The 19,955-nt window shown below is 42.4% G+C and overlaps 1 protein-coding gene across 1 annotated transcript in view; it reads left to right on the forward strand.

Annotated features, from left to right (window-relative positions):
* Nucleotides 1–19,955, forward strand: part of plekhh2 (pleckstrin homology domain containing, family H (with MyTH4 domain) member 2) — a 39,025-nt gene that overhangs the window by 9,846 nt on the left and 9,224 nt on the right. Inside the window, exons 3-26 of the mRNA XM_035173347.2 lie at nt 4,586–4,648; nt 4,739–4,888; nt 5,792–5,875; nt 5,977–6,058; nt 6,175–6,360; nt 7,097–7,998; nt 8,886–8,961; nt 9,037–9,131; nt 9,430–9,589; nt 10,443–10,579; nt 10,816–10,929; nt 11,239–11,325; nt 11,556–11,714; nt 11,915–11,995; nt 12,262–12,441; nt 13,159–13,267; nt 14,223–14,335; nt 14,525–14,704; nt 15,301–15,398; nt 16,853–17,030; nt 17,575–17,730; nt 17,839–17,936; nt 18,677–18,818; nt 18,930–19,066. Coding sequence (XP_035029238.2) covers nt 4,586–4,648; nt 4,739–4,888; nt 5,792–5,875; nt 5,977–6,058; nt 6,175–6,360; nt 7,097–7,998; nt 8,886–8,961; nt 9,037–9,131; nt 9,430–9,589; nt 10,443–10,579; nt 10,816–10,929; nt 11,239–11,325; nt 11,556–11,714; nt 11,915–11,995; nt 12,262–12,441; nt 13,159–13,267; nt 14,223–14,335; nt 14,525–14,704; nt 15,301–15,398; nt 16,853–17,030; nt 17,575–17,730; nt 17,839–17,936; nt 18,677–18,818; nt 18,930–19,066 — 3,767 coding nt within the window. The remainder of the gene's footprint in view (nt 1–4,585; nt 4,649–4,738; nt 4,889–5,791; nt 5,876–5,976; nt 6,059–6,174; nt 6,361–7,096; nt 7,999–8,885; nt 8,962–9,036; nt 9,132–9,429; nt 9,590–10,442; nt 10,580–10,815; nt 10,930–11,238; nt 11,326–11,555; nt 11,715–11,914; nt 11,996–12,261; nt 12,442–13,158; nt 13,268–14,222; nt 14,336–14,524; nt 14,705–15,300; nt 15,399–16,852; nt 17,031–17,574; nt 17,731–17,838; nt 17,937–18,676; nt 18,819–18,929; nt 19,067–19,955) is intronic.

The raw sequence follows: 19,955 nt of genomic DNA on the forward strand, positions 1-19,955 counted from the left end.
AGAAATTTACTCAAGTACAGTATAGCAAAGTATTTGTATACACATACACACACTATACTACACTGGTGAGCACATTCTGCTGAGAGTCAGTCCTAACTGTAGCTGTATGTGACGGATGTATTTGGTGTTGAACCTGTATAATTGCAGGTAAACACTGAGGGTCACAGTGGCTACAGAGAGAGGCTTTGTGAGCTGGCTGTCTGGCTGCGGACGGAGCGATGGGGGAGGGATGGATGGAGTTCAGTGGGAGGTTGGCCACAGAGCGCCAGTTGTGGAATTCCAGGAATGGAAGTTGAACTGGGGTTTTGGATCTGAGGAGGGAATTGAGTGCAGAGGTGATGGAGCATTGTTCGGAGGTTACGGGGGCTGAGGGATAGAGGTCACGCGTGTGTGAGTGTGTCAGGCGTTGACGCAGTGAAGCAGGAGTATATTACTAAATGAGCGCATGTACATCTGAAAATGACCACAACCTAAACCTTAACCCCTCATTGGTCATCTAGAGCTACCCAGGATGTGATGTACACACCCAGACCAGACTGGTCCTATATATTTATAATCCACAAAACACACACACACACACACTTGCAGGCATGGTCGTATACACTGGAGAATATCTTTATTATTAGATTGTGTTTATGGCTTTTTCTATGTTGTTATGTCTGGTGTGTGTATGAGACAGCGTGTGTGTCGTCTCCAGCTGTATAGAATATATGTGCCTTGTAATTAACAAGCTCTTCTCTGCCAAATGCTATATCTGTTCCCTAGAGAGGCACATGTGGCTTGTGGTACAGCACATGATCTATATAGAGAAGAAAAGAAGGAGAGAGAGTGAAAGAGAGAGAGAGAGATTAACCTTTTTCATGTTTGCTTTTGATCAGAACTTAAAGTGAAAGTGATCTGTGTGTGTGTGTGTGTGTGTGTGTGTGTGTGTGTGTGTGTGTGTGTGTGTGTGTGTGTGTGTGTGTGTGTGTGTGTGTGTGTGTGTGTGTGTGTGTGTGTGTGTGTGTGTGTGTGTGTTTCTGTGGTTCGTACCATGAATAGATCAACAGCTTCACACACAGGAGTCATGTGTCCATGTTATTGTTATTTTTGTCATTTCAGTGCAGTTTTTATCAGCGCAAAGAGGATGACATTTGCCACGATATCGTCAAAACCTGACGTGAACTCACTCAGATTCCACCAGCATGATACATTTAATTTTAAAAAATCGCACTGAAATGACAAGTGGAATAGTGGCTGCATTAAAGGGTTCCACTTTGCTCCAGAAAACGCTGTGCAGTGGAAAGAGTGTGAGTCTCTAGCAGGGTGTGGTTGCTTTTAGAGCCTGAGCTGGGTCCAGTTCTGCTGCCCTCTGGAAGTGAGCAGTGAGACCACATACACTTTTTACTCTTCGCAGTCTGGATATGAAGCAGAAACAGCATCTGCATTAACTCATTTAAATACTGATAGTTTTCATTTAAACAGTGTGTGTACGGGAAATACTCTGAATCTCAGTAGCTGGCAACATCAGAGTCCATAATGACTTAAGTGACTTTGGTCGTAAGTCATTTTCCACATCTGAAACACTGTACTGGAGTCAAAATAGTCGGAAAACTGAATTGCTTCTAGGAACTTGGGTGGAGGAAGGAATGCAAAAAAAAAACTTAATGAAACCAAAAGATTTTTTTAATAAATACAAAAGCATTTATTTTGATTAAGTCTTAAATATTTCTTCTGCCGTACTATTAGTCATAAATGTTTTCTATCTGTTACGCACATCTTATGTAACTACAGCTACCAAGCTCCTCAGCCTGTGATGGACTGGTGTCAAATTTTAATGTAGACCTCTGCTTATTCATGCCCTGGTTTTGTTAATATAATAAACAATGTAGTTAGGGATTTTTCTTATATACAAGCTGTGTAAGACAAATTTAGCACAGAGTAGTATTGTGATGAACTACATTTTTTCAGATACTGTATCAATTCTCCAAAACACTGTGTTGATTTTTAGTTAATAGTTTGAAGTAGAGGATTCATGGCAGTGATTCATTTGGTGTTGTTTTTAAACCTCCCACCACTAGACAGCAGTGCTGTAATAAATCTTCAGCCATTTGACACTTCCAATGTGATGTAGCAACATATTTTATACAAATGGTGATGTATTTGATACACTGTGTTTTCTAACCCCCTGTATCATGATATGCATCATTGACATAGTAATACATAATTGTCCCTATACTGTTTTTTAAACATACTCACACATTCAGAATAATTACGAGGATTAATAAATATTGATAGTTATATTAAATTACATTCCAAAGTCACATATTTAACTTACATTAAACCTAAACTACCTCCGACGTGTGTAATAAACCACTGTCTGTAGAAGTGTTGTATGGGTGAATGTGGCTTGTACTGTAAATTGCACAGTACTGAGTGCAACATAATATTGAATTGTCAGTCCCATTGGGTGTGTCCAGTACATTGATAAGATTACAGGCTTTATTAATTGATTTATTGAATCTGCTTTGTCAGTTTCAGGGACCTGGTGTGTTTCAGTTACTGGGACACCTAATCAACATCCGTGATATTTATTCACCTTCGCTTCTCCTGCTGCCAAAAGTCAGAATGTCTGGTGTGAAAGTGAAAATGAAAGGTGAACTATTATCTTGTCTGGATTAACCTGTGAATCTGTCTTTAAAGGCAGTGCAGGTTTTCTTGCAGTACATATATTTTCTTATCTGGCTCAGTTTGGAACCTTATTGAAAAGAAAGAAATTGCCACCTGGGAGATCAGAAACCATATTTCTTACTCTATGTAAAAGAATTGGGGTAAATAAGTTACTATTTATGTCAAATTGAGAATAGTTCACCTTATTCATCATCTACCTTCAGCCCTGTTCTGAGCAATATCAGATTCTCTGGTGTGTCAGCCATCTTCCCCATAGGGTTCGTTAAAGGTTTGTCTCTAATATAGTCTCATTTGCACGTGTCTGTATATTTGCACGTGCACTGAAGCAGAATATTCCGACCGTGGTGGTTGTAGAACTACTTCACTGAGACATTCCGACATATTTTCCTCCATAAGGCCGCTGAGGTTTCAGAGACTCTCCTCAGAAGACACTGGTTTCTCTGCTGCTTCCGCCACTTTGAGCTGAGGTATTTCAGAGGAATGTTGTCTCATAAAGTCATCGCTCTCCTCCATTCCCACGTTCTTTATTTTTTTTATCCTTGTGTGTGTGCTGTGTGTGCCACTATCTGTCTGTGTGTGCGTACCTGTGTGTGCGTACCTGTGTCTTGTAGCCTGTGTGTGAAAGCTGCGTGACCTTTTGGTGTTGCTGCAGTTTTAACACACTCCTTCCAGGTTCTGCATGCTCTGATCCTCGTGCACAAAGAGCTGGTTGTGTGTGTATAGATGTGACACCTCATCATCATTATGGAGCTGGTTAAAGGTTTTACATGCTGCAATGCATCAGCTCTGAGACACAAACAGGAATTAATGTTGTAAACAAATTAACTCATAACCAAGAAGAAGTGGCGGCCTTGTCTTAGCAATGCAGTATGTACTGGATTCAACATTACAAGAGCTTTTGCATTTTATATTTAGAGACAACTGCTGAGCTATTTTACAGCACTTTTCAGGGAAATTCTCCAGGACGGAGATCATAGTGACGTCACAGAACAGGCTTTTGTCTGTATCTCAAGAATTGATGCGCCAATTATGACACATTTTCATCCAAAATATCTAATAGGGTGAAATGATCCAAAAGGTCAAACCTCAGCATCACTGTGACATCATAATGTTCCGCAAAAGCACTTGTGTCATCATTAATCAACACCATAACCATAACTCAACAGCAGACGGGGAGAATGTGACCTTATTTCTTTTAACTTAACTGATTGGCTGAAACAATTGTGAGGCTGTAATTCTAGTTTATTGTTGTTGTGATGTTGTCGCTCAAACACAGTATATTAGTTGAAAATAACTAATTGAAATGGGATGATCATAAATTTCACTTTAGCACAAAATAGATGATCCATACAACAGTGAGGCTGTAGAAGATAGGCCACAAGTAGATTGTGCCGTAATTTCTTGAATCCAATTTCTCATAGGAAAGACATTTTATAAGAGTAAAAAAGCCTCAAGAGTAATCTGTGCCCTTTCAATAACCTAATTCTGATTATACACGTTCTTTGGGGTCACATAAAATGAGGAATGTGAAGGAGCAGCTGAAAAGCATTTGCTATTTTCCAGCATAGCAGCGTTATCTTGACTGGAGTTCTCATTACGTCTGTAGCATGCAGCTGTGTCTTTATTTGGTGCTGTTGTGTTTGACGTGGGACAGAAGTGTAGTTGATATTTCACCTCCATGTGTACAGTGTGCAAACACTGTGGTGAGAGGAGCTGGAGGTACTGTAAGGGCTGCGTCACAGCCAGACAGCTCGGGTGTGGGGAGTCTCACACAGTGGTGTGTGTATATTATATGGAATATTTGTCATTAAGTAACAAATGTACTCAAATGTTCAAAGGATGATATTTGAAAAAAATCACAAAGTAGATCAAATTATAAATAATGAAATGAAAATGTATATTCTTCCTTTCCTAGATTCAACAGTTGGAGACGCAGGTGATCGATGCAGAGAAAAGGGCTTTCACTGCTCACCAGCAGGTAAGAGTCCCAACAAAAGTCTTTTTACCTGAGTGTGTGTGTGTGTGTGTGTGGCCGTGTGCCCATTGATTGTGTGTTTGATGATTTCAGGTGCAGTGGATGGAGGAGAAGCTGAAGGCTCCAGAAGGTCAGTCCGGAGATGCAGAGGTGCGTTTGTTTCAGCGGTGCCAGGAGCTGCAGGCCTCGGTGCAGGAGAAGGACGACGTCATCGAGCAGCTGGAGCAGCAGCTGGAGGAGCAGGTGAAACTCAGTCACACACAAGATTGTATCTGAGCAATAGATGAAGCACCAGTGGATGTTTTTTCAAGGAAGCTGCAGCACACAATTTGTCTTCACAGACACAAAGACACACAAGCAGCAGAAACTCTCACCTAGTTAGCTTATGCTTTCACCTGTCAATTTGTTTGTTGGTTGGTTTGTTGTTTTGTCAGCATGATTACACAATTACAATTAACTGAATGTAAGGATGCTGAATTTTGGTGCAGATAGGGGGACACTTTCTTTAACATTGTGAGAATAATAATTCTTAGAGCCTTGGTGAAAAACACCAGGTACATTTAGAGGACTAATATCTATGAGTGTGTAAAATTTGGTGCAGTTTGATTGAATTTGACTGTCGGGCCGTGGCAGAGGTATCCACTCTACTGAGTGACATATAGAGTTATACAATTCTCATCTGACAGCAGTTGGCTGAAGAGCTGCTGTCGTACTCTGGGAATCTGGATAATAATTTTAGATGATCAAACCTCAGTAAACCCCAGCAGAGAGAAGGAAAACATATTTTGTGTGAAGAATTAGTGTGGGACAGTGACACTGAACTGAAAAGATATCAAACACTCGACTATGGACAAATGAAATACTGTGTTGTTATTATCCTTTAAAAAGAACATGGAAGATGCTACTTTTCTAAGCGTATACTTCTTCTTGTATAATGCTACGAACCTCCTGTGAACCCCTCCCCTCTTAGAGTTTCTAACTATGCTTCCTCTCTGCAGTGACTTTCCATTTCCATGAAATACACTGGGTCCCTTCCATCTTTGGTATCTTTGTGTCCTAAAAAAGATTTATATGGCTGCTTGCGTTCAACCACAGAAAAAACATGGCTGATGTTTTTTTGCATACAAACCTCTTCTATTTCACCAGAAACAGATCCGACTTCAAGATTCCAAAACAGTGGAGGAGAAAGCAGCAAAAATCAAGGAGTGGGTGATGCTGAAGTTATCTGAGGTAAATATGAAATAGTTTGTGTGAAGCTGGATGATGGGTTAGAGTCATTGATGTGTCATCGTCCTCTCGACCAATTATGTGGAAACATGTTTCTGATTCAGTTTGAGGTTGAGAATGCAGCATTAAGAGAAACCAACAAGCAACATGAGGCTCAGATTCTGGAGCTACAGAAACAAGTGCAGGGTAAGAACATCTTTACATTGTCCATGTTTGCTTATGATCCTCTGAAGAAATTAGGTTGATAAGAGTTCATTCTACATACATATGTAATCGAGTTGAAACATTTTGTGTGTTTTCAGCCTTCGAGCAGAAGTGCAGTGGTGGACGTGGAGTCCTCAGCAGACCAGGCGAGGCCCAGCGTCTCAGCAGCCTCACGTTTGGCTGTTTCCAGGTGAGAGGGAAGAACCCCCAGGTCCTCACTGGCCCGGCACCCTCCCAGAGGACCCTCAGCTCCCAGGGGGAGATTGAGGCCAGAGGTGAACCTGGTGAGTCCCCACACAGTCACAGCTTCTCTGTGGAAACAGCTTCTCTGACTCAGCATGTTTCTGAATGGAGTTAGCCACTTGGAAAGAGCAGGACACAGGATGGCACGGTTTCATGGTGGAAAATGGAAACTGACTCAGACGACCCTTTTTTTGCCATGAGGTCATAGGGAAAGTTTTTTGAGACAAACCAGCCTTACCACTTGCTGTATCTCACTTATTAGTGTACAGCAGTACAGCAGTGCTTTGAGCTAAATGCCAACGTCAGCATGTGAATATGCTCACAATGACAAACACTGTTAATCGGTGCTGTGTTCACCATCTTTGGCTGATGGGAATTTGATAAGTTTTGCAGGTGTGTGGTCATAAACCAATGAATTGGACATATTCAAAAATTTTACTCACTATGAAAAAAAAAGACAAAACCAAATGATGTATTGATTTAATTTAGTGTAGGTTTTTATAACCTTTCAGCTTAATGACCATAATGAAATCATAACTCTGCTTTTTTGAGAATGTTGAAAAATCCCACAATGTTACCAAAAGTGCAAAATAATTCCTGGATCTAGCCACTGATCTGTTCTTTTCTGACCAACACCATCTCAGTCCACCAAGTTTCATGGTAATCTGTCCTGTCGTCTTTTTCCTGCTAACTATCAGACTAACAAACACAAATGAAAACAACAATGAAACAGAGTTCATTGATACATGTGGGATGTGTATTGTTTTTCCTTGACAGTGAAGCACACAGCGTCCTCAGAGACAGACGGTGAAGTCCACAGACCGGACCAAACTGGACTCCTGTGCTCTCCTCTCGAGGACGACAGTGCGTCTGACAGCCTGGCTGACAGTACATGTGGACGTGAATCTCGGGCGGTCTCCTCTGTGCTCTCCAGTGCTGCATCCGAGGGCGAGGGAGGAGGAGGAGGAGGGGGTGGAGCGTGTGGTCTGGAGTTCAGCCGCCCCGGCAGTGAGACCTACCTGACTGCCTCGGACGACAGCAGCTCTCTGTTTGACGATGACATGCAGCGAGCGGAGCGGCCCAGCTTTGGCCTCCTGGGGTCATCGGATGGGACCCTGGGGTTGGGTAAGGAGGGTGAGGAGGAGGCGGCACACAGGGCCAAGCTGGAGGACAGCACCTCTGAGGAGCTCAACAAACGATTCCAGTCGCAAAGACTCGACTCCTCATCTTCCTCCAGCGAACCCAACACTCCCAGCCCCAGCCTCACGCCGGCCCTCACACCCAAACGACCCACCCCACCCCAGGACCTGAGGGACAACCCCGCCTCACCCAAACAGCCGCGCCTGCGGACCCCAGCAGGGTTCGGGCTGATTAATGCGTCCGTGGCAAAGAAACACCTGAGCCAGCCTCCAATCAGCAGCGAGGCAGCACACGGGCAGACACGCAACGCGCTCAGCATGCTGCGTCCCTTCCGGCCACAGGAAACAGACCTGGACCAGGAGCAGGAGGCTGGCATGGAGACAGGCAGGGACACGCCCCCTCAAACCCTCGCCGGCTCACAAGCTCCACCCACCATGCTTTACTTGCAGACCTCACCTGAACCTGGTCCAGAGCCGAGTGACCTCTCAGCACCTGGAAACACACCTCCCACCCCCCCTCTGCACAGACTGCCCTCCTGGGTAAGAATGAACTGCTCCCCATTTAAAACTGTACAAATCCAGCATTTGTTCCTCCACTGTACAAGTTGCTTATTCTATCATTTTAAACTAACTAACTATTTTATCTAACTAAGCCATGTCTGTCATGTAGAGTTAGTAGGACACTGTTCTGTAGCTCACAGTGCCCTCTGCTGCTCAGGTGCTCTTTAACAGCAGAGTGTTTACAGCCTGTAGGTGGTGATGGTATTCCAGCCAACATACTTTAAGTAGTGTAATGTTAAGACTGTCAGATGCCTTGTTAATGACAAACCACATCTTCACATAAGCTGGCAACATTTCAACATGATTTCCAGCTGTTGGGCAAGCACAGTCTATATATCACAGTAAACCACTGTTGGACATATAATCACATCATTATTTATCTACTTATTCTCGTACATCTGTTCATCTTATCAGCCTCACATTTGTCATGTGTATTGATAAGGGCCCAGTGCAGTGTCCAATTTGGTGCCATGTGATACGTTTGATATTCATAAACCTTGATTAAACAGGCGACCAGTGTTCTTCAGCAGTGGCGGCTTTGACTCATCAACGTTAGTGACCTAGTCGATCACGATAACAGCAACGGCAACTGATTCTCCAGTTCAGGGTTCAGTCGAGCTTCACTGAACTTTGAATAAACTGGTGAACAGCTCTTTGTGCAGCTTCAGGGTTCTGTGGACGGACTCCAGCAGCAAGTCTTTATTTGCTGTGGTTCAATCACTGCAGGTCACTTCTACAGTTTCAGTAAGAAAGCTGACAGACCAAGCAAACAGCCCATTCCCAACAGGCACTACACACATTTTCTTAATGGTAGAAATGTACGTGGTTTTTAAAACTACTGATAATAAAATGTGTTTTCTCTGTAGGAGAGTCGTATCTACGCTGTCGCTAAATCAGGAATCCGACTCTCTGAGACGTCCTGCACAGACCCTGCCAGTAAAGGTAAGTCAGGTACAGAGATGGTTGATAAATGTTTTATTAAACTATTGGTTAACTCAGGTTTCATCTGTGTTGCAGACCCTTCCCTCCAGTCCTCCTACCCTGCCTTCGTCATGTATACATCCCTCGTCTATAAAAACATGACTACACCAGTTTATACTACTCTGAAGGGGGTAAGAGAGATTTATAGTTCTTCTCTTCTATTCCCTGCTGCCTAATTGACCGTCTCAGTTTTTATTGGTCTACAAAGGTTGATTTTAATACAGGCCTGTTTGGCTGTTCATGCAAGCCTCACTGTTATGATGCAATACCAACGGTTAGCCAGCAGATGTTAGCATTTTGACTGTATCACACAATCATTTTTAGTGCAATTGTTCAGAGGCTCCGTGCTTTAGAAACCTTTAGAAGGCCTGTGCCCCTGGTGTATGTAACTGTGACAGTGTCTTTATGTGTGTCACTGTATCTTTGCAGAAAGCCACTCTACTGAGCAGCAGTCCCGTCTCAGACGAGTCGTCCAGCTCCGAGGAGTCGTCTAGTTCAGGAGAGGAGGACGGCTCCGTCTGCAGCTCCCACACCTCGTCGAGCTCGCGCAAGGACAGCAGCCCCGGCAGCCCACGCTCTCTCAAGAGAGGTACGACACAGCAACACATGCACTGCACCCTGAGGTTGTTTAGAAACCCCACAGGAAAACATGTCCCTGAGCACAACAGCTGCTGCAGTGATCAGCACTAAAACAAAAAAATCTCCACAGATTTACATCACAAATTCATCATGTCTGAAATATCCAACAAGGATTGTGCAATGCTCCTGTTAAACTATGAACCTTTTTTTTAACCTGAAAATAGAAAACGCCTGTTGGTACGATCTCCTGTGCGAAGTGTGTAACTGTGTTATAGACGCAGCTTAAATCACCAGAATAAGACCCAGTAAGTTCAAGATTAACATTGAACTATAAATCAGTTATAAAGACTCAAAATTAATTATAAACAAAAGTTCATCTCCAAAATTCAGCCAGGAAACTTTGAAAATGTGAAGAATTCTAAACAGAGTTTGGTGTATTTTTTAGAGCAGCAGTTCTTCTGGTTCAGGAAGTTGGGGATCATAGGTACTATCCATCATTCAGTTGTGTTTCAGTTCAGTGAGTGGGACTATGCAGTCAGAGCTCAACACATTTGTAAGATTTGTTTTTTCTCTACTGCTCAATCACGAAGCCTTACACAATTAGTCACCTCATGTGGCTGCAGAGGGCGCTGTTGTCAAGTAAAAGTGACAAAGTGTTTCTTTAATGGTGGTAATGCTGGTGATCATTTCTCCTACATGTTGTTCTTCTTTTCCGTTTCTTTAGTGTTTCTTTAGTTTCTTTATCAACGTTTACTACTGAATAAATGTTCCATGAAGAAACCTAGTTGTACATATGTTTATGTATATATCATAGTACAATATGTTGGACTCTCACCCTCTCTCACCCTCTTCATCTCCTCTAGCTGTGTCCATGTCCTCGATGACATCAGAGAGCGACTACGCCATCCCTCCTGACGCCTACTCCACTGACACAGAGTGCTTCGAACCGGAGCAGAAGCTGCCCAAGACCTGCTCTGCAGCCAGCGACAACGGCAAGAGTGTGAGTCCGTCTGTGTTTCAGTGACACATCCAGGCCTGTCCATCACTTCACCTGTGATACACACAACAAAATCATCCCTAGTTATCACCTCTGGCCCTTCACATTATTAATCAATAACATTGCAAAGGGAAATTCATACATTTTAAGTGGAATAAGTTGTTGGGAGGTCATTATTTACATCCTGCATTATACACATAGTTGTACAACACTTAACTAAACCCTGTTGTATCTTGTAGGAGCCGATGGAGAAGTCAGGCTACCTGTTGAAAATGGTTAAGACCTGGAAGAAAACCTGGAAGAGACGCTGGTTTGTCCTCAAAGACGGAGAGCTGCTCTACTACAAGTCGCCTGTGAGTTTGACATTGACAATTCATTACTTTTTCCTTTTTGTTTGTTTTGTAATTATGGAATTAAATTTTGTTGAATATTGTCGGGCTCAAGTTAAGAGCTTAAAATAAATTAAGGCTCCTTTTTTTTAAGAGTATAATTTATAGGCACCTTTCCAATATATTCTTGCCCCTTTACATTCAATGAAATGCCACACCAACCCTCAAATCTTAATTATATTGGCCTTTTATTCGATTGATAGACCATATGTATTCTTGTCTCTTATGAGTTCCATAAAACGTTATCATTATCATCTATATGTTCTCCCACAGAGCGATGTGATCAGGAAGCCTCAGGGTCAGATCGAGGTCAACGCCACCAGCAGCATCGCCCGCGGAGAAGGGAAACAGGTTCTCCAGGTATTTATCTCTGCTTGTAGATAAAAAACGTTGATTCCATGTGTCCACCATCAATTCACATGTCAACACTGATCAAACAGTCTCAACTTCTTTTCTCACACTGAAACACAGAAGCACAATTAACAGGGAATAACTTTTTTTTCAAGCATTATACTCCTACATTTATATATATTTCTACAAACCTGTGCCTGTCTTCACCTCCACCTGTGTTATTTTATTGTTGTGTGTAGATAGTGACGGGGAAGCGTGTTTACTACCTGAAAGCTGACTCTCCCAACCTACTGGAGGAGTGGCTCAAGGTGCTGCTGAGTGTTCTGAGGGTGAAAGCTGCCAGTCCGCTCTTCACCCAGCCTGATATTCGCCCTGGCATGAAGGGGCTGCTCATAAAGGTCCAACAACTCACTGATATGCCCTTAAACTCAAAAAAATGACTCACTCTGTTATCACTCTCATCTCTCTGGAGCTGCTCTCGTCGTTTGACCCCAGCCTTTATACATCTTGTATATATTTAACACAACATATAGTATCTATCACTATATTGTCACTGAAATGACTGCAATTTCTCAAATTTGTATATGCTATATTGCAGGTGAAGCACGGCTACTCAAAGCGCGTTTGGTGTGCCCTGATTGGCAAAACGCTGTACTACTTCCGGAACCAAGAAGACAAGGTACGATTCATCATTTCACCCAACTCTTATTAGGTGAAACTCTGCAAACTCTTTTTTACTGGAGTTTATGAATTATTTATTTCACTACCGACATTAATAATATATTTTTGGGTGATATAACCAATTTGAGTATTTGAGTCCTAATTTCCTGAAATTAGGACACATAATTTTTTTTCAAATATTTTTATAATTTGCAAAATAATGGTCAATAACTATAGATGAATCTCATGTTTTTATTGTTTTTATTTGTATTTGTGTCTTTGCAGTTCCCACTGGGTCAGATAAAGCTGTGGGAGGCCAGGGTGGAGGAGGTGGACAGGTCCCGGGATTCAGATGATGACCTGAAGGCATGTGGGCGGGGCCTACAGGGAGCACCCTTCACCATCTCTATCCACCCACAGGAGCAAGGGCCCACCTACCTGCTAATCGAGTCCCGCCATGAAAAGGTCAGAGGTTAACGTCATCACAGCAGCACTGTCACACCACCAACTTTTCATTATTATTATTTTTGTTATCTGCAATCTGGTTCTCCCTGGTGTGAACCTGTATCATTGTTACGAGACAAACTGAACTGGCTCGCTATTATTAAAATCTTGCCCTGTTCTCATCACTTGAATGTCTCACTCACCTATGTGCAGGCAGACAATCTGACAATAGGGAAATTATGGATATCTCACGCTTTACGCCTCATAACGTTTTCCACCAGCGGGCCCTTGAACCACGATGCGGTCTGTTGGGAGGCCCCTCCAGCCACGCCAGGCCATGACCTCGACCAGCTCAGACTCTGATGATGGTTTTAGTTCATAAGTGATGGGAAAGTGTCCCTGTGCATAGTGAAGTAGTGATGTGAAAAAGAATCTGTGCTCTGGGTTACTGTCTCCAGAGGTGGTTTGTTGGATTGTCACTCGCCATCAGCTGTGTCCCTGCCAGGTGTGTCACTAAACGGGGAGTTAACCCCAACCCCCGTGAGGAGTGTCAGGCTTCCCCTACCACCTAACTCTGCACCTGTAATAAATAAACTTCCCTCCTGATGGGTCACACAATCATCATAGTATTAGGGAGAAGCAAAAGGAAAGCTAGGCAGTAACTTCTCTGTAAAGTCTCATTGTTCTCTCTGTAACTGTGTCCAAACATGTCCTTACCTGCCATTGGTGCCTCTGTAGGACTCGTGGCTGTACCATCTGTCTGTGGCAGCAGGAACCACGGTGGGTAAAGTTGGCACCGAGTTCGAACAGCTGGTGGGAAAGCTCTTCCAGGTGGACGGAGATCCAAGTGAGTGTTTTCTACAAATTATTTTCCACCTTGTTGTGTCTTTGATTCTTTTTGATGATTTAGTTTCATTGGGATGTGTATGGTCTGTCTTGCATCACCACAGTAGACAACAATCACAACCAAAAGTATAAAAAATGTACTGGTCACACCCTGGATGGATCCTATTGGCAAAATCTAACTGCTATTCAACTAGTCAACTATTAAATGTCTTGGTTGAGTCATATTCTTTGGGGGGGATAAAAAGTGACAGAGGAACTTCCCATTGCCTCCATAATTAAAGCCTTAAATAAGATTTATTTGAAAATATTGACCATCTATATCATCGGCTATCAGCATCGTCATGAACTAAAGTATTGTTTGTATTCTCCTTCAACCAGTCAGCACGTTTAACACGCAAAACAAGATGACTCAGGTGTTTCTTATTCAGTCCGTAAGACAGTTTTAGTTTTATCAGATTGCCTATCCTGATTCTACTTGACTTTTACTTTTAACTCTTATAACTATCGTCTTTTAAATCTGATGAGTATATGACTTGTTTGTTTTAATTACTGCCTTGGAAGCACTTTGTAATCTCAATTTTCCCAAACTGCTAATAAGGTGGTTTAAATCAGTCTCCTCATAGATTTGAGGGTGTACGTATGTATTCTACAACTTGTCTTTGCAGTCAAATTTATTGCTAAATCCCCTGTTTTTTATCCTTATGGTCAACAATTACAGAGAAAGGACTTGTAGTTGTCATAGTTTAGCGCTCCAGTGGCGTAGTCATCCGTGCGTGGTCCTTATAAGATAGTAAACTGTTGAGAAATGCTGAGATTGTGAGTTCAAGCCTCACCTGGAGCAATTGTTGTCTGTCTTCCTGTGTGGTTTATTCTTCCTCTAGTGAACACACTGCTTTTCATTGATCTATGTGACATGTTCTCATTAGCACCCGTCTGTCTCTCTGTCTCTCTTTCAGACTCTCAGATCTGGAGACATCCCATGCTGTGTTTCAGTAAAGAGGCTTTGTCATCTCCTCTCACCACGCTGCCCTCACAGGCTCTGCAGACAGAGGCTGTTAAACTCTTCAAGGTAAACACAGGGATACATAGATGCACTGCATTGATTGAAGTTTTGTCCAGAGACCTCCTAGCAGGCGAATACATTTTTTATAATTTACAGTTTCATGCAGCTTTAATCTGATACAGTGTTTTGCATCATATATCACGAGTGCAGATCATCTCTCCTCCTGCGTCTGTCTCATGCATCATCTCCCCTCAGACTTGTCAGCTGTTCATCAATGTGGCCATCGATGCCCCGGCCATCGACTACCACGTCTCGCTAGCCCAGAGCGCCTTGCAGGTGTGTCTGACCCACCCGGCGCTTCAGAACGAGTTTTTCTGCCAGCTCATCAAGCAGACCCGCAGGAGGCAGCCTCATGGCCACCCAGGACCCCTGCAGGTTCGCTACTCACCACACGGTGTCAGCAGTCGCTCATGATATGTACTAGAAGTTTGGGGGGGGATAAAAGATTGCAATCATCAGGGGCTCACTTAGGAAACTGAATATTTAATTTCTTTCTTTTTATAGCATTTCCATCCATAGTATGTGGAAAGCTATAAGCTTTACTTCAATACAGCACTTTGGAGAGAGTTGTCCCTCTTTTGTTTGCATGAATACAAAATGAACTTTAATACATCAAGATCAAGCCCTTGACATTTTTCAGTTTTACACTAGAAACTCTGTCCACCATGTAGTCATGTGATTTCCCATATCCAATAAGCTGAACCACCATTAACACCTTCAGTAATATCACCAGCAGAGGGCAGCAATTGACGTTCAGCACAACCTGTAAGTTCCAAAGTATGATCATGTGACAGCAAACCACAGGATTTACACAACAGAATGATTCATAGCATAATACAAGCTCCTTTGTGATACTGTATGAATGAGAGTAACTCAATAACCTGATCAAAACTGGTGACAACTGTCACTCACATGATGCTTCTCTGTGTCATAACTGTGAGGTCACACTGGATTTCTGTGTCATTCCTCAGGGCTGGCAGTTTCTGGCCCTGTGCGTCGGACTGTTTCTGCCTCAGCATCCTTTCCTCTGGCTGCTCCAGGTTCACCTCAAAAGACAAGGAGACTCCAGGTGACAACAAACACTCAGCCAGAACATGAAGTGACACAAAAGAACTAATTAAAGCCCAATGTGAAAGATGGAGCCGGGAAGAAACATGTTGGAACTCCAGATCTAAAGCAAAACCAAAATCTGCCAAAACGGTTCCAATTATTTTCTGGCCAGATAAACGTGTTTCTGTCATTTTCGTGAATCTGGCATGATTCAGTTAAAAGACGTGTAGTGATCTGCTGGAGTCAGTTGTTCTGTTTTTTTTAATGATCTACCCTGTCACAAAATCATTTTCACATTTTAAAACTCCTTCATATTGGCCCACAGTTGTCTGAGTAGTCTGACTCACCGTGCTTTGATTAAACTGACATGAAACTGTCAGAGAGAAACTTTTAAAACCCTTAACTTGCTGTACTGGTTTCCAGCCTCCACTGTGCTACAGCCCAACATCTGCCTCTCACAAACATAATGCAAACTATCTTAACCATCACTTATCACAGACTCTTGCTTTACCTGTATTTGACAGTTTAGCTGCTAATTCCATTACATGCCTCTCACTTCCAAACTGAGGGTGTGGAGCTTGAGAGGCTAAACTAAAGAGTTGCATAGGTGCTTTTGCAGCTTGACCCACACGAGACTCAGGAGCTCACCTGCCACTTAAGGATATATGTGTAACAATGCTTCATTAAATGAAATGTCTAAAAACATCTAGACCTATGTCATATATTTTATTGAATTGTGTACTTACACAATGTTCAGACCCAGAGAAATCACCAATTTTATTCAAGGTAACAAGGTACAGTCCTTTTGGTCGCCTTTTAATCGCATCATATCCGCTTAACCTGTCCATGTCTTTGCTCGTCTCTGCTATAACTTCGAGTGCAAACAACGTATGTCAAAGAAGAGACAGAGTGCCTGCCAGTTAGCCAGTCAGCGTTTTTTCCCTAGCACTGCTTGTATTGGTCACTTGTAATGGATCCCCTTCATTCATTGCTGTTTGCTGCCTAACGTGAATAAAACTTCAATATATTACCCCATAGATTTGCACCTAAGTAATGTCAGGTGGTGAAGACAACAACTCCCATGATCCCTTGCTGCTTTATGACATCATCAATCTAGGTCCTTAGTTACTGTTTACATTTTTAGACCCCATAGCTGCAGAAGTTACCTATTGTTTTTATAATTAAACTACTTTTGTCCCCTGTGACTCCCTGAAAATTATACAATTGCAATATTAAATAGCTGAAGAGTCGTTTAAGTAAATGAAGCATAAATTAACATTAACCTCCAAAGTGACAGATCTGATTTAACATGAGTATTTAGTGAACACAGCAGTAATGCTTACATTTGTTTTCATAAATCTATTCGTAATTATTATTTGATTCGACTGTTGAATAAGAAGCTCATAATTGTACATGATGTAGATGCCACTCATGTACCACTGTATCATATCATTGTCTCCCTGTTGTCCTCAGGACTGAGGTGGGTAAGTATGCCATCTACTGCCAGCGGTCCATGGAGCGGACCCAGCAGAAGGGTGAGAGGCAGGGCCGGCCGTCCCGTATGGAGATCCTTTCCATCCTGCTGAGGAACCCCTACCATCACTCGCTGCCATTCAGCGTCCCTGTTCACTTCCTCAACAACACCTACCAGGTACCGATGATACGTCACACAGGATCACAGATTATGATAATAACAGAGTGGAGGAGGAAAAGCTAGCTGGTGTCACATACGCAACTCAACCATTTGAATATTGCTGATACTTTCTTGAATCATATTTCAAAGTCACACAGAGTTTACACATAGGGTGAACTCAGGTCGTCTGGAGCATTGGGTGATGTGGGACACCTAAGCTCCAGTCTGTTTATTTCCTTTTTTGACAAAATCTAGTCAACAGGACTTTTAAGTTAGCAGTAAAGTCTTCAGAAACTTGAGATATTGACAGTGGAGGTCACCTTGAACAAGAGTGAGGTGAAATATCTGTGTCACCTCTCAAGGATTTATTTTGAATATATTTAATATGAGCAGGTTATGAGCACCATAATGAAAAAGTAGCCAACTTTGCCTTTAATTTTCTTAGGCCAATTTCCATCTGTTGTCCCGAGCCAGTTCTTAAAGGCAAGCGGAAATCAAATATAACTGTATGGATATATTTAATACATTGCATATCTTCTTTATTTAATTCCGTTTTCGAAAGGTGGTGAGCTTCGATGCTTCAACCACAGTGGACGAGTTCCAATGTCGCCTCAACCAGGACACTGGCATAAGAAAAACTGGGCTGTCTGGTTTCAGCCTGTACACAGATGATCCGACCGGACGAGAGCTGGAACACTGTCTGCAAGGAGGCATTAAGGTCCGATTTAAAGTCATGTGATCTGAGCGTGTTTTGAAGGCAGGAAGTGTCGCCTCTGTCTTAACATCGTTCCTCATCACAAACCTGTCTTCTTGATGTCTTCTACAGATTTGCGACATTATCTCGAAATGGGAGCAGGCCTGTAAGGAGCAGCACACCGGCAAGTCTGAAAACACCAGGACTGTACGCCTCACCTACAAGAACAGGTAGACAACAACACAACCGGCCTGAGGCTGAAAATCACAATATGTTTACATAAATCTATGTTAAGACCCGGCATGACTCCTTATATTTAACCAGGACACTGTTTTGTAGTGTAACAACATCTCACACATGATAGCAGAGAAGATTACCAAGCATGGTTCCGGATTTGTTTCCACACATACTGAGAGCCACACAGGGGAACATAGGCTCACCATGAATGAATAACTGAAGTATTACAGTATTAGAGTGCGTAACTTCCTGGTTTGTTCGGTTGATGGCCAAAATTTTACAGAGACCAACAAAACATCCACATTTTCTGAAGTCCATCAATCCATTATCTTTATACGCCTTATCCTTTGAGGGTCTCAGGGGAGCTGGATCCAATCCCAGTCGACATTAGACGAGAGGCACACCCTGGACAGGTCACATGTCCATCACCGGGCCGACAGTCACAGACCAACAACCATCACACTCACATTATTTTCTCCTGTGGTCAGATAATATCTGATTTGATTCACTTTATAGAGACAGTAGCAGGTCTTTTATTCACCGGCTCATTTATTCTAATACATATCAATGCAATGTTAATATATTTCTACTCCAGTAGATTCCAATGGAACTGCAATACTCAAAAACCCTCGGAGTATAATTATGTTCAATCCTTCCATGGTTTCTTCCCCTCAACTTTCTTTGTGTTTCTGTTTTTCTTTTACCATCTCTATCTTTTTCTCTATGTTCCCAGGCTGTATTTCTCTCCCCAGGTCAGGGGGGAGTCAGAGAGGGAGAGGTTGCTGCTGGCATATCAGACCAACGAAGCCATTGTAGCAGGACACTTTCCTGTCAACAAGGAACTGGCTCTGGAAATGGCTGCCCTGCTGGCCCAGGTCTAGAACTTCACTTGCTTCTTACACATTTATTTATCACATATAATAAAGCTGCAGTCAAGTTGATATTTTTAGACCTTAACTCAAAGGCTAATAGTTTTGTTTGTTCAGGTGGAGTTTGGAGATTTTGAGCGTCCCTTCTCTGCTCCTGGTTCAGCGCAGACCAAGTCGAACCAAACCCTGAAACAAGTTCTGGAAAGATTTTACCCGAAGCACTACCGCAGAACCACGTCTGAGGAGCAGCTCAGGTACAATGACACACTGGAAACTTCCTATGATTCAGTCCAAACACATTTCCAACTTTCATGGGTATATAATGAATGTATTTAATTGGCTATCTATCAATACTAGATACAACCCACATTATACCTACATCAAAGTCTCAGGTAAATTTGAGTTGGTTTACATCAATATTGAAAGACCTGTGTGGTAGATGTTGCCCTTTCAACACTTAAGAGTCCAAATTGCAAAGCTTGAAAAGGGTTAAAAGGTAATTGGACACTTAAGGTTTCCTGGACAGCTGGGTGTCATCTCACTGTTGGTCCATGCCATGTTTTCTATATACAGTCTACGGTTCATGCACAGAAAAAGCTCACACATGACTCACTCACACTCAGAGAGTTCAGAGATGCCATTTAGCTTGAGGTGGAGTTGATTTGTCAGTAGGAAGAGGGGACCGTACAAGAGGATAAACATTAGGCTAAAAAAAACTTTCAGAGAGGCAAAGCCAGAAGTGAGGTTCAATCACATGTGGTCACAAGAGACACATTCATTTTAATACCAGGTGTGAACAGACAAACTTATAGCTGACCTCTTGTGATTGGATGTCTCAGGACGGATGGTAATATCAAGTCGGAGCAGGGACATTGACTGTAAAGGATTTTCAACACAATATGAATTATGGTGGCTTTGATTTACTTTGTGTGCATCTGTCCAATTACTTCTCAACTTTCTATATTAATGTATTGTATAATATATAATGATTGTAAACTACTATTCAAATTAAATCTGAAACTTTAATGTACTTCCCATTATTTTATTCAGTAACTGAAAGTGCTGAATCTCACAGCCTGAATCAGTTTTACTGACATAAACTAAAGGTTTCGATTACAGGAGGTTGCTCCCTGGCAGTTAACC

The sequence above is a fragment of the Hippoglossus stenolepis genome, chromosome 12, assembly GCF_022539355.2.
Source record: "Hippoglossus stenolepis isolate QCI-W04-F060 chromosome 12, HSTE1.2, whole genome shotgun sequence".
In the NCBI taxonomy this organism is placed as follows: Eukaryota; Metazoa; Chordata; class Actinopteri; order Pleuronectiformes; family Pleuronectidae; genus Hippoglossus; species Hippoglossus stenolepis.